Here is an 18,283-nt window from a genome sequence, read left to right as displayed (position 1 = left end):
TTAGAAGCTAGGAGGTAATGGAAAATACCCATGAAAAAAAGTCCTAAACCTAAAGTTACCATCTAAACTCCCTATACCAAATATTTCAATCTGAAAGACCTTGGCCATGTCTAAACTCGGACTCAATTTAGAAATTGCAAACTTGAGGGATGTTCCCATTAGTTCAAGATTACTGAGAAACTTAATGAGGATAGTTCAAGATTTAAAAAGTATATAACATACACAGACATTGTATCATAAACAGGTGGTGGTTGACTAAAGAGACATTGTTTTAGTTTCCTATAAATTATGAGTTCACTTGTATACCCTTGGATATGGGGTGCTCAGGGAGGAGTAATATCTTTGGTATGGAAGGCTTGTCGTGCCCTCCTAGGGCAGCTCTCCAGCCTCTGACCCTCACCTGACACCCAGCTCTCACTTGTGGCTCCCAGTAGCTACTACCATGCGGCAGCAGCCACACCCCAGGCAATGGCTTCGACAGGCCAGCCAAACCTTGTGAGGGTAGCCATCGGTCGTCGTGGACCCCTGGTGAACCAGGGCTTTGCTCACCCAGCATGTGAAGACTGCTTCAGCGGAACAGGTGGAAGAAACCAATAAGAAGGTTCAACGGCTGAGATGGCGATGCAGCAAGGCACTGTGGAGTGCTTAGGGCGTGTTGGAGCACAAAAGACAACATGGCCATCCAATGCAGCTGAGGAAGTCTCCAGGTGTAACAACTTTTCGTGCCACTGGACCCAGGCTTCCAACGCCGAGAGAGTGGGACTGTCTCTGTGCATCAACTTTTCCACTTAAATCTTCATGCACAAGTGTCTTTGTGCACAAAAACACACAAAGACAATCGGCATCCTCGGTTACCGAGAGACTACTACCATTGTTTTTGAATCCACCACTCTGAGCAGTGCCCCTGTCCTCTCCCTTTCTCTAATAAAGGTCACATTTTTCTACTAGCATCTTATCAAGTCTCCTATCTGCTCATTAGAATGAATTTGGGGTGTGGACCACCAAGATTCAACTCCACAAATATAGAACCTGCTTAAGTGCTAGACACTATGCTAAAGGCTATTACAAAAAAATCTCACTTGAGCTTCACAAGAACCCTGGGAAATAGGTGCTATTATTCCCTCTATTTATTAGAATACTTTTCCATAGTTAGATGATTCATGTTCTTTCCCTCCTCTCCTCCCTTCCCCCTCCGAGAGCTGACAAGCAATTCCACTGGGTTTTACTTTTATCATTGTTCAAAATATTTCCATATTATTATTTGCAATTGAGTGATCATTTAGAGTCTGCATGCCCAGTCATATCCCTATTGAACCATATAATCAGTTATATGTTTTTCTTCTGCATTTCTACTCCCACAGTTCTTTCTGCAAAAGGGAATTCTTAATCCCTTGCTCTAACTTAACTGGGGGAAGAGCTGGCTGGCTCAGTGGATAGAGAGCCAGGCCCAAATATAAGAGGTTCTGTTACCATTGAGACCAGCCCACAGTTAAAGGTAATAGAAACTGCTCTCAGAGAGGAGTGATGTAAGAATGACAGTTGAACAGTGAGAGATAAAGGCAATCAGGTGTAAGAAGGGGCCTTTCCTTCTAAGGTTTCCTGAGGGCAGGGTGCTGCTGGTAGTTGCTGGTAACAGTTGGCTGCTGTAAAATCTGATTGAAGGAGAGTGTGTGGATTGGTAGCTGTCCACTGTTTAGTGAGTTAGTTAGAATGAATATATATATATATATATATATATATATATATATAGTGTAGGTTCAGCATGGTTAGCTGGCTGAAGAGTTATTAGTGAGACTCTCTCAGAAGATAGTTTTCAGGTAGTTTATAGGTTGATATAAGAAGATTTTAGGTAGTACTAGGGTAGATAGTTAAATCTCTCTTTTCATCTTTACTATTTTTTCTCAGTTAAAACAGAAATCTGTTAAGCTGCTCTTCTATCTTTGTCAAGCTCCTAATTTTAACCTCTACAGTTCTCTGAGTGTGGATTTCTCATAAGTCCCTCAGAATTGTCCTGGATCAGTACATTGCTGCTAGTAGAGAAATCCATTACTTTTAATTGTGCCATAACGTATGATTCTCTGCATATAATGTTCTCCTGGTTCTGCTCCTTTCCCTCTGTCTCAATTCCTGGAGCTCTTTCCAACTCACATGGAATTCCTCCAGTTCATTATTCCTTTTAGCACAATAGTATTCCATCACTATCAGATACCACACTTTGTTCAGCTATTCCCCAATTGATAAACATATTCCCATTTTACAGATGAAGAAACTAAGGCAAAGATTAAGTGACTTTCCCAGGATCACCCCACTAGGAAGTATGTGAGGCCAAATTTAAACTCTGGTCTTCCTGACTTCAAGCCTCACATTCTGATTACATTGCACAACCTGCATCTTTGTGTACTTTGATTATTACTTACTGAAAATTTTTACACAGTTCTACACTGAAATGGAACACATTTTTATGCAGTTAGCACTCTTACCTATTTCATATAAGAAGTAAAGTGGTAAAAATAAAACACTTTTGTCATTACCTTTTAGGCCATATATACACCCACATGTATTGAAATTTCAAGGATTATACATAGTAGTAAAATAATTGAGCAGATTTTGATTTTTATTCTAGGTTCAATGGTGCCTTTCTCAATGAGGATTTTGCATGCAGAGCTTCAACAATATCTGGGAAACCCTCAAGAGTCACTTGATAGACTTCACAGCATGAAAACCATCTGTAGTAAGGTAAATCTCTCACCACAGTGATCTTTATTTCCTAGAATTGGAAACATCTTTTTAATTGTTCTGTTTCACCATAACCAAAAAGCCCATCTACCAATGATTATTTCCTGCTTAAAGATAAGATGGCACTCTTGTGGTGTTCAGAAAGAGTGTGCTGTTATCTTCTAACTTGAAAAATAATATTTGCTGACTATGAATAGTTAGTGTTAGGCAGGAATTTAATGCTAAAATTTGCCCACTCCGATAAGGTTTGCTTTTTAGTGGATGAGAGGAATAAGATCTGTGGAAAGGAAATAAGACTGACAGTTTGGGGGGGAAGGGGCAACTTGGAGTGGCAGTTGGGTCTTGCGACTAGCACTTCCTTCCTGCCGGTGGGGGGGGGGGGGAGGGGGGCGCTTGCTTCCTGGTGTTGGAGGAGAGCGGAGCTTCTTCAGCCCAGTCTGGAGTGGTGTGCCTCTTCTTGGTTCAGCCCGAAGATTTAGGCCCAATTACTTCTGAAGGTCAGAACTGTTCTTGTTTGCTTTTCTGTCTACTGCTAAGATTCTGAATTAGACAAAGCAGGACTGATATAGAGTAGAGGGGAGTAGGAGAACCCTCTGCCAGCCTCTGGGCATGGCCTCAACTCTGAAGCTAAGGAAAAAACTCCAATCCCAACTGGTTATTAAGCTTTAGTCAGATAAGTGGACTATCTTTTCTGGTCATAGAGGGAGCTGAACTTCAGTTCAGTCATTCCAGGACAAACAGTCCTTATTGGACCCCTGCTGCTTCCTCTCAGCAGGGGGCATCTCTCTCCTTTGCTTCACCAAGCGATATTCTCTCTCTCTCTCCTCAACTTTTCCTTTACAATTTATCTTGAATTTGCACCTTTCTCTCTTCTGAAATATGTGAGTAATATTGATGTGAAGTTTGTAGATTTAGTATATCAAGGTTAGATACACCTAATAGGGAATAGGACCAGCAGGCCCTTCTGGCCCAGAATGCTATCTGACTATTAGTTAAAGGTTTAGAAACATCAAAATAGGGTTTATATTATTCAAATGAAGGAGAGGAAGGCTAGGAACAAAGGAATCCATAACTGAAATCTGGATACTCCTCCCCCTTTTTCTAGGAGTTCTGCAAAGAACCATCTTCAAAGTCTTCCAAATGCCTATGTCTACACTCTCTGTCTATAAAACCCATTGTTTAGCTACCTGATTTACCTAGTCCACACAAATAATGTTTGGATAAGTTTATAGTTCATCAGAGTAGCAGCTTTGAACTCTTTATGAGTTCACCATCTTCGACCTGGGCCCAAGATAGCTTCAGGCCTTTTCCTCAGACAGGTTTACTGGCTTGCCAGCAGTTCTCTTCACAGAATTCAGGAAACATGTTCAGGACTCAGGACCACAGTTGGATGAGAAATTAGGAGACAGAGTTTAATAAAATCTCAATCACAGGATTCTAGGAAAGCAGGAATGGTAGCTTAGGCTCCCCTGGAAATAGGTAGTCAAACTCCCACTTGGCTCAGTCAGGAACAAACCACAAGAAGTTACCTCTCCAAGCTCTCCCACAAACAGGAACCAATGCCCTTCAGCTCTCCCAGTGTGTCTCTCTTATATCTATCCCACACTTTAGAATAAGGTCCTCACAAATGGGCAAGGGACATGAATAGGCAATTTTCAGTTAAAGAAATCAAAACCATTAATAAGCACATGAAAAAGTGTTCTAAATCTCTTATAATCATAGAAATTCAAATCAAAACAACTCTGAGGTATCAGCTCATACCTAGCAGATTGGCTAACATGACAGCAACAGAAAGTAATGAGTGCTGGAGGGGATGTGCCAAAGTTGGGTCATTAATATATTGCTGGTGGAGTTGTGAATTGATCCAACCATTCTGGAGAGCAATCTGGAACTATGCCCAAAGGGCGATAAAAGACTGTCTGCCCTATGATCCAGCCATAGCACTACTGGGCTTGTACCCCAAAGAGATAATAAAGAAAAAGACTTGTACAAGAATATTCATAGCTGTGCTCTTTGTGGTGGCCAAAAACTGGAAAATGAGGGGATGCCCTTCAATTGGGGAATGGCTGAACAAATTATGGTATGTGTTGGTGATGGAATACTATTGTGCTCAAAGGAATAATAAACTGAAGGAATTCCATAGGAACTGGAATGACCTCCAGGAAGTGATGCAGAGCAAAAGTTGTACACAGAGACTGATACAGTGAGGTACAATCAAATGTAATGGACTTCTCCATTAGTGGCAATGCAGTGACCATGAACAACCCGGAGGGATCTATGAGAAAGAGCACTATCCACATTCAGAGGAAAAACTGTGGGAGTAAAAACATCGAAGAAAAACAACTGCTTGTTTACATGGGTCGAGGGGGATATAATTGGGGATATAGACCCTAAAGGAACATCCTAGTGCAAACATCAACAGCATGGAAATAGGTTCTGATCAAGGACACATGTAATACCCAGTGTAATTGCGCTTCAGCTACGAGAAGGGTGGGGGGAGGGGAGGGAGGACTTAAATATGATTTTTGTAACCAAGAAATAATATTTGACATTGGCCAAATAAAATTTTTAAAAAAATTAAAAAAAGAATAAGGTCCTTACAGTTCCATGGCATGCAACAAGTCCTCTTTGCAAACTCTCCTGTCTACCCTCTGTTTGCAAAGATTTTCTTTCCTTTTCCTCATTACAGTTCTGACTCTGCCATTATTATACTTATAGTACAAGCTCTTATGACCTCATGCCTGGACTATTGTTAATAGCCTACTGGTGGGTCTGCCTACCACAAGTCTCTCCTCATTTCAGTCACTAAAGTGAATTTCCTAAAGTGTAGTTTAATAATGCCACCACTCCCAGCTATTTAGTGAACTCCAGGGGCTCTCTATCACTTCCAGGATCAAATACAAAATCCTATGTTTGGCACTGAAAGCCTCTGCTATCACCTTCTACTCCTTCACATACTCTTTATTCCAGTGATACTTGTCTTCTTGCTTGTTTCTGAGCAAGACATTCTATCTATACATTTTCTGTGGCTGTACTCCATAATTGGAATTTTCTCTCTGTTCATCCCTATCTCCCACCTTCCTTCAAATCCCATCTAAAATCTCATCTTTTACAGGAGGTTTTTCTCCTGAACCTCTCTGAATTCTATTCTGTTTCTCCTATATGTAGCTTATTTGTTCAGACTTCTTTGCATACTTTCTCCTCTGTTCAACTGGGAACTCTTCAAGAGCAGAGACTTTACCTTTCTTTGTATCTCTAGCCTTTAGCGGAGTTCCTGGCACATAATAAGTATTTAATAAAGGTTTGTTGACTGTCTGAATTAGAGCTTGTAGACCTTCACTGCAGGTTGCTACACTTATTAAGGTCTGAGAAGATAAGACCTGCCCTGAGTCAAGAGCAGTGTCAGAGGAGAGAAGGGGACATATGAGAGATGTCAAGTAGATAGAAAACAGTGGGGTTTAACAACTAGTTAGAAATGGATTTGTTTGTTTGTTTGTTTTTTTAATTCCTGGGAGAAAAACAAATGTCAAAGAAGCAAAAAGAAAAGACTGGGTCAGGGAACCAGATGATCATCCTAACAACAAAAAAGATACTACTTAATTCTTAATTTGCTTCTCAATTTTCTGATCTTTGGATGAGATAAGAAAAATGGCTGGAAGGGGATGGATACTGAAGATAAGTGAAGATGTAATAAGAGAACTTCTAGGTGTCCTTGATGAATTCTAATTTTCTGTGCCAGATGAACTCTACCCTCATATCCTTAGAGTCAGCACATAGGATTTTTAGTCATTGTAGGGTTACTTGAAAGCTCATGAAAAATGGTAGAGGAGCTATAAGTCTAGAGAAAGGCCTGGTTTTCAAAAAGATAAGTGAACAAAATCTAAAAAATAGAGGCTAATGCTCTTGACTTTGTTTCCTCAGACAATTCTAGAATGTATTATTTAAAAGAAGGTTGTTAATGAACATCTAGTAAGAAAGTGATGTTTGAAAAGACCCTATATGGCTTCATCAAGAAGAGGTTATACCAGGGGCAGCTGGGTAGATCAGTGGATTGAGAACTAGGTCTAGAGACAGGAGGTCCTAGGTTCAGATGTGGTCTCAGACACTTCGCAGCTGTATGACCCTGGGCAGGTCACTTAACCCCCATTGCCTAGCCCTTACCACTCTTCTGCCTTGGAATCAATTGATTCCAAGACGGAAGGTAAGGGTTTAAAAAAAAAGTTAGGCTAATCTTTCCTTTACTATCAAGATTGCTAATTAGATGGGGAGAATGCTGTGGATGCAACTTAGCTTGATTTTAACAATGTTTTTAATAAAGTATTTCAGGCTGTTTTTAAGAAATATATAGACCCAACAATTATACAGTCAGATTTATTTGGAACTGTTTAGATGGCCAGTTGATGCCAACTAACTACAGGTGTAAATGCTTTTTTGACAACTTGGAGTCCAGTGGAGGACTCGGGATCTTTGCACAACCCTGTGCTATTTAACATTTTGTTCAGTGATTTATAGAAAGGCATTAATGACATGTTCACCAGATTTGCAGATGAAACAAAGCTGGGAGAAATAACTAATACATTGGATAATACAACCTGCATGATAAAAATCACTTTACAGATTATGGCATTGGGCTAAATCTAGTGAGATAAAATTCAGTCGGGATTATAAAAATAATAATAACAAGTTACATAAAAATAGATGGAACAACTATGCCAATAATCGAAAGTATCTTCGGTGATGAAGTGAATCTCAAATGTGAACTTCCCTTCAGGGCTAGGTGCAAGGATGCTAAAGAGACTCTTATATATAAAATATTTATTGAAGTATATAAGGATAACAAGGATTTCTGATTCTAAGGAATTCTAAATCCACTCAAATAAACTCCCTGGTTCCACAAGGAACTGCTTCTCCTGTGCTACACTAATCCTCCCTGATCTGACTAACCCAAATTTATACTATCTAAATAAAAACTACCACTATTATCCTAATAATTCTTAACTTTGCCTTCAAATTATCAAATTGCAAAGGCTAGCTGGTTGAGTCTCAACAAGAATCAAGTTAGGACTCTGAGCCTTAACAGACTCAGAGTCCAAACCAAAGACCAGGTTGTTCTTTGGTCTTCTAAGAGTTAAATCAATCTATAAAAACCATAATAGATAGTCAATAGTGTTTCCCAACTTGGGAAAGGAAAACCCTAACCTCTTTCAGATCTTTCCCTCAAGACAGAGAGAGAGGCAAAGTTGTTACCTCCTCCAGCTCTGTGAGAGAGTCTCTTGAGTGTGTCTTTCCCAACTGCTAGAGACCAACTCCCAACTGCCATAGAGAGTAATTGACACAGAAAAATAGTTATAACTGTCAACATCTGAAATCAACATACTCTCTCAGCTCTGCTTCAAACTCCAATTCTTTTTCAAAGTAGAACTCTACTTTTTATCCCTAAACTAATAAAGCAATACTTATTTTCAAATATCATCATTACAGGATAAATGTAAAGACTTATACCTGGGTACAAAACAATAAATTTCAAATATTGCAAAGATGAGATGGGCATGGTTAAACAGTAATTGTCCTGAAAAACAGTTTGAGTTTTTAGTGGACTTGATTGAAAGCTCAATATTAATCAGCAGTGTGATGTGATACAGCTGCCAAAAAATTAATGCTATCTTGGGTTTCATTAAGGGACTTAGCTTCCAAGAATAGGCAGGTGACAGTCCCACTATAATCTGTCCTTACTACATCTCATGAAATATTATTGTTGAGTTCTGGGCACAACAGTTTAAGGATAATTAAGCTAATATATATTCAGAGGAGAGCAACCAGAATAGCAGAGAGCCTTCTCTCCATTTGATAGTGTATAATTGAAAATCTGTTACCCTAAAAAAAGAACTACAATTCCCAGGAGCCCACTGACTTCCTGTCATTACATATTTCCTGGAGGTAGGAGATATAAGGCGGGGACATGGAAGATCATACCTCTTTACTTCCTGTACTGAGCTTGGTGGTCGTAAGGCAGGTGTTTGAACTGGCTGATCCTCTTTAATCCTTGATTTCTAATGATCATTTAATAAACCTGCTAAACTATAATATTTTTATTATTAGAGATTAAATGTTACAACATGAGGATTGAAGGAACAGGACACATTTAGCACAGAGAAGAAAAATATTGAGGGCTGTGGTAGCTATCTTCAAATATTTAAAAGGTTGTCATTTGGAAAATGGAATGGACTTGTTCTGTTGGGCCCCAGAGGGCAGAGCCACAAACACTGGGTAGAAATTTCAGACACATATATTTAGTCTTGATTTCAGGAAAACTTTCTAATGAAGCTATCCAAAGTGGAACAGGTATCTCAAGAGGTAGTGATTACAGGTCTTACAGGTCTTTAATGTTAAATAATGACTTATTGGATATAATGAAGTATTAATTTTTTATTTGTGAATTGGTCTAGATAGCCACTAAGTTCCCTTCAAAATCTAATTCTGTGATTCTGTAAGATGATATGACTTTACATTGCACCATATGCCACATGAGTCCCAAGTAGTAAAGGTTTGCTTCAGTCTTTCCCATAGCTGGCAAATAATCCCCCCTACCCCCACCAAGTTTTAGAAATTTTTATTTAATTAATTAATTTAGAGTATTTTTCCATGGTTACATGAATAATGTTCTTTCTTTCCCTTCCCCCAACCCCCCTCCCATAGATGACATGCCATTCCACTAGGTTTTACATGTGTCATTGATCAAGACCTATTTCCCTATTATTGATATTTGCACAAGGGTGATCATTTAAAGTCTATATCCCCAGTCATATCCCCATCAACCCATGTGATCAAGGAGTTGTTTTTCTTCTGTGTTTATATTCCCACATTTCTTCCTCTGAATGTAGATAGTGTTCTTTCTCATAAGTCTCTCAGAATTGTCCTGGATCACTGCATGGCTGATAATAGAGAAGTCCATTACATTAGATTGTCCCACAGTGTTTCAGTCTCTGTGTATAATGTTCTCCTTGTTCTGCTCCTCTCACTCTGCATCAATTTCTGGAGGTCATTCCAGTTCATATGGAATTCCTCCACTTTATTATTCCTTTGAGCACAATAGTGTTCCATCACCAGCATGTATCACAATTTGTTCAGCCATTCCCCAATAGGAGGGCATCCCCTCATTTTCCAGTTTTGGGCCACCACAAAGAGCACAGTGATGAATATTCTTGTACAAGTCTTTTTCTTTATTATCTCTTTGGGGTACAAACCCAGCAGTGCTTTGGCTTGATCAAAGGGCAGGCAGTCTTTTAGCACTCTTTGGGCATAGTTCTAAATGTGGCAAATAATTTTTTACTGTCTACAAAAACTTTATCTAAACAAAATCCTTCTTCCATTTGCCTGACAACTGGTTATCCCACTTTTACTTGAAACCCTCAAATTAGTAGTAATGTTCTCTAGCTTACAAAGGAACCCATTACTCAACTCTGAATGTTATCAGTTTCCTCTGATTATTGTCTATCTTCTTTCATTGTCATTTGGATATCTAAGGCTTCTGATTTTAATGTTGCCATTTCTCTTGGACTGTGTCTCCTATGAATTTCTGATCATTACTACTGTTACTCTTTATATGTAGTAATTTCTGTCAATGTATATAATTTGGTGCATATGCCTAGTCACTTTTCTCTTTTCTTCACCTTAAAGTCTTTTTTAATTTTAATTGATCAATAACCAATGAAAAGACCATCTGTACTTCTAAGGTCTCCATTTTCTTTCCTCAGATATCTTTATCCTTTGCTGTACTTTCTCTCTTCTTTCTGACAGAATCATTTGTACCCCATATCAATCATCAGAAGCAGATAGTAGGTGAAAGAGAGGCTATTATTCCCCTAACTGGTGCTTTTTAAAAAAGTATTAAAATTTATATAAGTCTATATCATTCTATATTTGCCCCACCAAGGCAAATAGATTACCTGTTGCCCTTTTGTAGCTTCTCTAAACCCAGAAGTTTTCCCATTAATAGTCATTTTAATTAGATTTCACCTATTTCAAAACTATTAGGGAAGATGGTTCACACTATGATTTCCCTTATGATGTACATGCTCCCCCTGCGGATATCTCTGTTTAAAAAAATCATTTGTTTGAGGTAAATATTGTTTCTCCTGAAGTCATTTACTGCGTTATATCTACCTAAAGTTATATAAGAAATCGGAAAGTTCTGTTAATACTTATTTATTAATATTTATTTAGTCAACTAATGTAAAATTGGAAGACAAGAAACATTTTTAATGAGATATTCTTATTGTGACAGTGCAGTCTACTGTGATTAGATCTGAGAGACCTGAATATAATTTGTTTTCATTCTTTTTTTTTCCTTTTAAACATTATTTCATTTGGTCATTTTCAAACATTATTCCTAGGAAACAAAGAACATTTTTTTTCCTCCCCCCCCCCAACACTCCTCCCATAGCCGACACATGCGATTCCACTGGGTATCACATGTGTCCTTGATTCGAACCCATTTCCATGTTGTTGGTATTTGCATTAGGGTGTTCATTTAGAGTCTCTCCTCAATTGTGTCTCCTCAACCCCTGTAGTCAAGCAGTTGCTTTTCCTTGGTGTTTTAACTCCCACAATTTGTCCTCTGCTTGTGGAAAGTGTTTTTTCTCCTAGATCCCTGCAGAGTGTTCAGGGACATTGCATTGACACTAATGGAGAAGACCATTACATTCGATTGTGCCACAGTGTATCAGTCTCTGTGTACAATGTTTTCCTGGTTCTGCTCCTTTCACTCTACATCACTTCCTGAAGGTTGTTCCAGTCTCCATGGAATTCCTCCAGTTTATTATTCCTTTGAGCACAATAGTATTCCATCACCAACATATACCACAATTTGTTCAGCCATTCCCCAATTGAAGGGCAGCCCCTCATTTTCCAATTTTTTGCCACCACAAAAAGCACAGCTATGAATATTGTTGTACAAGTCTTTTTCCTTATTATCTCTTTGGGGTACAAACCCAGCAGTGCTATGGCTAGATCAAAGGGCAGACAGTCTTTTATCACCCTTTGGACATAGTTCCAAATTGCCCTCCAGAATGGTTGGATCAATTCACAACTCCATCAGCAATGAATCAATGTGTCCCAACTTTGCCACATCCCCTCCAGCATTCATTACTTTCCTTTGCTGTCATGTTAGCCAATCTGCTAGGTGTGAGGTGATACCTCAGAGTTGTTTTGATTTGCATCTCTCTGATTATCAGAGATTTAGAGCACTTTTTCATGTGCTTATTAATGGTTTTGATTTCTTTAACTGAAAACTGCCTGTTCATGTCCCTTGCCCATTTATTAATTGGAGAATGGCTTGATTTTTTGTACAGTTGATTTAGCTCTTTATAAATTTAAGTAATTAGACCTTTGTCAGAGGTTTTTGATATAAAGATTGTTTCCCAATTTGTTGCTTCCATTCTCATTTTGGTTATATTGGTTTTGTTTGTACAAAAACTTTTTAATTTGATGTAATCAAAATTGTTTATTTTACATTTTGTGACTCTTTCTATATCTTGCTTGGTTTTAAATTCTTTCCCTTCCCACAGGTCTGACATGTATACTATTCTGTGTTCACCTAATTTGCTTATAGGTTCCTTCTTTGTGTTCAAGTCATTCACCCATTCTGAGTTTATCTTGGTGTAAGGTGTGAGGTGTTGATCCAAACCTAATCTCTCCTACACTGTCTTCCAGTTTTCCCATCAGTTTTTGGCAAATAGTGGGTTTTTTTCCCAAAAACTGGGGTCTTTGGGTTTGTCATATACTGTCTTGCTGAGGTCACTTACCCCAAGCCTATTCCACTGATCCTCCTTTCTGTCTCTTAGCCAGGACCAAATGGTTTTGATGACCACTGCTTTATAGTATAGTTTGAGATCTGGGACTGCAAGGCCACCTTCCTTTGTATTTCTTTCATTATTTCCCTCGATATCCTTCATCCTTTATTCTTTCAAATGAACTTTGTTATGGTTTTTTCTAAATCAGTAAAAAAAAAAATTTGGAAGTTCAATGGGTATGGCACTAAATAGATAAATAAGTTTGGATAGGATTGTCATTTTTATTATGTTAGTTTGTTCTACCCATGAGCAATGAATGTTTTTCCAGTTATTTAGATCTAGTTTTAATTGTGTGGAGAGTGTTTTATAGTTCTGTTTATATAGTTCCTGTGTTTGTCTTGGCAGATAGATTTGTAAGTGTTTTATATTGTCTAGGATGATTTTAAATGGAATTTCTATTTTTAATTCTTCTGGGATGCATTGGAAATATATAGAAATGCTGATGACTTATGTGGGTTTATTTTGTATCCTGCAAATTTACTAAAGTGGTTGACTATTTCCACTAGCTTTTTTGTTGATTCTCTAGGATTCTTTAAGTAGACCATTATATCATCTGCAAAGAGTGATAGCTTGGTCTCCTCATTGCTAGTGTTTTCTAATACAATGTTAAATAATAGAGGTGATAATGAGCATCCTGGTTTCATTCCTGATCTTATTGGGAAGGCTTCTAGTTCATCCCTCAATGGGAATTATTTAAAGGAAGGCTTCCTTAGCAATTTACGTAGAAAGCAGACAAGACAAGAATACAGTACTTCACACAGCTCCCCTCATCTTCATTTAAAAGCTATGTACTCAGCAAAGCTCATCATATATATATATATATATATATATATATGGTCATCTTATGACCTTAATGTGACCAGAAAGCCATATTATCACAGCCTGAAGATTCTAAGTGCAGTGCTATTTGATCTTTAGTCTCCTAGACCAGTTAAGGCTTGAGTAATGCTTCCTACATGGATAAGAAGAACTCTTGGTATTTGTCCCATAATACCACTGAATATTTAATTAAGAATTATATAAGCTTCCCTCTCCACATTTTGATTATGTACTTTGTTTTAGTATTACCTGTAAAAATTAAATGAATAAAATCAATACATACCCAATACAATAGCTCAGCTCAGGCAGTAGAGGTTACACCAGGGTGGCTCTACCAACTGGTCACACACATGCACGCACACACACAACATGTAGCAGGTTAAATTAGCATGATTACATATATCCCATAGGATTTACATTGTCTTATTTATGACTCTTCTATACTTATCTGTGTTTCAAACAGTGTTTATTTTAGCCAGATTTTGTGCATGTAAAATTGTTCAGGTATGGAATGAGAAAAACGACACTATGATTTTCCCTGTAATCTATGTTCCCCTAAAGAAAAACCTATCTATAATAAGTGGTCCTCCAATAGGTTGAGGAGGAGATAGAGGGAACTATATTTTTTGTATAAAAAAATGTAGAAATGTGGGCACAGAGAGATCAAAGTACTTGATCAAAGTTCCCTAGCCAATAAGTATCAAAGCTATGTGATATAACCCCATGACTCTTGACTCTAAGTGAAATGCTCATTTTATTATATTATGCTCATTCTTCCCAATGACTTCAAACTCTTTATAGTTGTGTGAAGGGAATAATAGAATGATTCCCTATAAATTGTAAGATCATCTAAGTTGTCCTTGTTTATAGATAGCATTGTGTTCATGTCATCAAACCACAAATCCCTTCAGAGATTATTGAATAAGATCCATAATCACTCAGAAAAGTTTAGCCTAACAAAGCACACAGGAAAAACAGATGGATGAAAAATTCCTGTTGTTCCCACTATGGTTGGTTTGAGTTTGGATAGACTGCTCATAGACTTTGTCTACCTATATGAGTAACTTGTACAGATACTGGATTTGGGTCTAGATTTGTCTGACAACAGTAGTAAACTCATCCTATAATAAAATAAGGAAAGAGATTTAGGTTGGATTGCAATGGGAAAATTGTGTAGTACTTTTATAAGCCTCAGGCCTCTTTTTGAAGTAAAAGCCTATCCTTTTTTTTTTTTTAATTTTTAATTTCATACATTGTTCCTTGGTTACAAAAATCATTTTATTTTCCCCCCCTCCCATAGCCATTTCCCCATTCATATCCACTTCGACCCATGTCATTAAGCAGTAGTTTTTCTTTAGTGTTTTCACTCCCACAGTTTTTCCTCTGGATGTGGATAGTGTTTTTTCTCCTGTACCCCTCTAGGTTGTTCAGGGTCATTGCGTTGCCACCAGTGGCATTACCTTCAGTCCATTACCTTCAATTGTACCACAATGTGTCAGTCTCTGTGTACAATGTTCTCCTGGTTCTAAAAGCCTATCCTTTTATTCTCATTTTTCTCTTAGTTTTACAGTGTATTTGTAAGTTATGAAGTACCATTGCCTCATGGTTAAAAGTAACAGGTTACTGAGAGGACAAAGGGGAGACTCATTATGAACATGCATAGGCTGCAACATAATTTCAACAATGAATGGTACAGAAGTGGCATAAAAGATATCAGAGAGATATATATGATTGGAAAAAGGCAGTGAGTCAGTCATAGAGTGAGATAGGAGGATAAATGATGGGCAGCCTGCCTGTTCTTTTAGTATCTATAGTGTCAAGAAATAAACCCACTCCCCACTACTGATAAAATGCATGGATGGATTGCAGTTTGCTTTTTGACAAAGAAATGAAGTCCAACTACTTTGGTACATCTTTGAAGGATTTGAAAATTACTATTAAGATATTAATGTGAGATTTAGAACTAGAAAGATTTTGCATCATTTATAAAAAGGCTAACAGCTAGACATATTTGGTTATGCAATTTATAAACATAATTAAAAAATATAAGGGAGAACAGCCATTTTCCACCTTCTCCCCTGCCACTTGCGGAAAAAGTTAGAATGGCCTGCACTAGCTGGCCATTAGTATGCTGATGATGTCCACCTCTGTGTCTGGACACCATCTGACCTAGACAGCAGAATTGTCCTACTTTCTGGTTGCTCCAGCTGAAAACGAACAAATTGATCATGACTGAATTAGATAAGATAGGAGTGATTGGCAAGTGAGAAGAATTGAAGGATATAGTGAGGAAACCTTTTTGCTTCCACAGTTGAGAAAGTGTATCTATCCTTTGATCCTTAGGTTCATTCTCTGAGACTTGTATAATTTCAAGAATACTCAAGAAACAGAGGTGAATAAAAATGACCTTTTTTTTTTTTTTACTGCAAAGGTCATGAGCTCTTTCTCCTGATCAGTACTACTATGGAAATTCATACCATTAGGAACACCTTAACTGAATTATTTGTGAAAGATATCCATGGGACTAACTTAGACTCTTCATTTGGTATCTAATATAAAACCTGATAGACTTAATAGGAGTCACAGTCACATAAATAAATATTTGCCATCACTCCAATGAAAATTGGGATACTCTAAAATCAAGTATTAGACAGGAAAAAAAAAGTCCAATGACCCTGCTTCTCTTTTCATTAGGTCATCACAAGATTTTATATTCTTTCATTTAGTGATATAAGAGGCAAAGGGAAAAGGTGGGATTGTCAAGTTTTTATCAAAAAGGAATATGTGCCACAAAAAGAAGGTTCCAAAGAATAATAAAATATCAGTTGAAAACAGTCCCAAGATGTTCTTTCCAGTTACAAGAATCTCCTGAGAGATTGGACCAACAGATTCCGGAATTTGTTCAAAGAATTTTATGTACTCTGGTTTAAGTCCTTTAAGGCCTATCAATTTTTAAAAATCCATGGATTATGCTAAGACATTTGGCTGTAAGTTTCATGAGGACAAATACCCTGTCTTTTCTTGACTTTAGATCTTTTATTATTATCTATCAAACTCTGCACAAAATAGGTTTCTTTAGCTTTTGTTGTTCTTATTGTAATACTTGAATTGCCATCCAGTAGTACTTCAGATCAGGACAATTTATTGAAAGGGCTGCATTCAAAATAATTTCTCTCTCTAGTAGGTTTTTTAAATGTTATGGCATTAAGGCAAGTAGATTGATGCCAATTTGATTAACTGTAGGAGAAAACATAGATAAATGTGAGTAGTGACAACAGATTTTGTGGACTGCTGAAGAATGTTGTAGGACCAAAGAAATTCTAAGCCTACCTACAAGAGTATTTTTCCAATTAAAGTATATTACTCCATATTTGCATAGACTTACAATATACCTATGTATAGTTTAAAATATGAATTTTAATTTCTACAATTCTTTAGATCTCTGCTAGAGGGACTCAAATAATAGTTCAAGGTAGAACTAGTGCCTATCTCTATACTGACCCCTCAGGGCATTACCAAGTTTCCTCTGCCAATCCTGTCACTTTCTGTATATTCTATTTGATCAAGGATCTTTTTGTACTTAGAGTAAAGCCTATGCTTAATTGATTGATTGTTGTGTTTCTCACCTTGTTAAAGTATGAGGATTTATCATTTTAAAACCTAATTTAAATGGGATAATGTAATTTGATCAATTTGCTTAATTTAAAATTAATCAAATTAATCAAGTAAAAAATTGAGCCCCACTCTTAAACTAGTAATGTACTAGACCTTATGTATGTATGTATACCTTTCCTTTTTTGTGCTTTTTTCCTTCCCTCTTGTCTAATGATCTCTGTTCTTCATCATGTCTTGGATTCTCACTCTATTTCAATAATTGATTCCTATTAGCATCCTATTAGAATCTCTAACATTTATTAACACTAATAGGTAAACTTTCTCAAAAAATGCAAATGATTTCATTTCTGTATCCATAATTAAGCAAAGTCATTTTAAAATTCTTCAAAAGGAAGAAAAGTTGGTAATTATAGTTTACATTAGTTACCATAAAAGGTTTATCTTACTGGAGTCTCTGTAGTTCCCCCCTTGGTTTTCCTCATTTGGATCCCTAGTAGGCTGTTTGTACACAGCACTTTTAACCACATGAATTAAAGTCCTCAATACTACTACTAGTTCACTGACTCAAATCCCATTGAGTCTTCTCAATTTAAAGAAAACTCCAACAAAGAGTTTTCAAAGAGATTGGCCTGCTGGCAGAAATTAGACATAGACCAATATTTTATATCACTTACCCCAAGATAAGATCAAAATGAATCAGATGACCTTAAACATAGAGGGAAATATCATAAGCAAATTCAAAGAACAGGGAACATATTAACTATTGGATTTATGGATGTTATAAGAATTAACTATAAACAAGATATATGTTGATGTGAAATATAAAACAGATAATGTTGATTATATTAATTTAATATCTAAAATATATCGAGAACCTTGTCAGATTTATATGAATATGAACTATTCCCCTTTTGATAAAAGATATGAACTAAGTTGTTAGAAATCAAAATGATTGATAGCCATATGAAAAACTGCTCTAAATCATTAATGATTATAGAAATTCAAATCAAAACAACTTGGGGTACCGTCTCACACATATCATATTGGCTAAAATAATAAAAGGACAAAATGACAAATTTTGGAAAGGATATAGGAAAATGGGGACACTCAAAAATATGCTGTTAGTGGAACTATGAATTAATCTCACCGTTTTTGAGAGCAATCTGGAATTATGCCCAAAGAATTATATCATTTGACCCAACAATATTATTAGATGTTTTCCAAAATGATCAGGAAAAAAGCAAAAGAACCATATATATTTT

The 18,283-nt window shown here is 37.0% G+C and overlaps 1 protein-coding gene across 2 annotated transcripts in view; it reads left to right on the top strand.

Moving 5' to 3' along the window:
• The window catches only part of TRAPPC12 (trafficking protein particle complex subunit 12), a 189,656-nt gene that overhangs the window by 105,436 nt on the left and 65,937 nt on the right, over window positions 1-18,283 (top strand). For both annotated transcript variants that reach the window (XM_007476184.3, XM_007476185.3), the window contains exon 6: window positions 2,624-2,736. In XM_007476184.3, the coding sequence (XP_007476246.1) occupies window positions 2,624-2,736 (113 nt within the window). The remainder of the gene's footprint in view (window positions 1-2,623; window positions 2,737-18,283) is intronic.

This window comes from Monodelphis domestica, chromosome 1 (genome assembly GCF_027887165.1).
Source record: "Monodelphis domestica isolate mMonDom1 chromosome 1, mMonDom1.pri, whole genome shotgun sequence".
In the NCBI taxonomy this organism is placed as follows: Eukaryota; Metazoa; Chordata; class Mammalia; order Didelphimorphia; family Didelphidae; genus Monodelphis; species Monodelphis domestica.
Note: the sequence above shows the minus strand (reverse complement) of the source record. Positions and strands in the feature narration are given on the sequence as shown.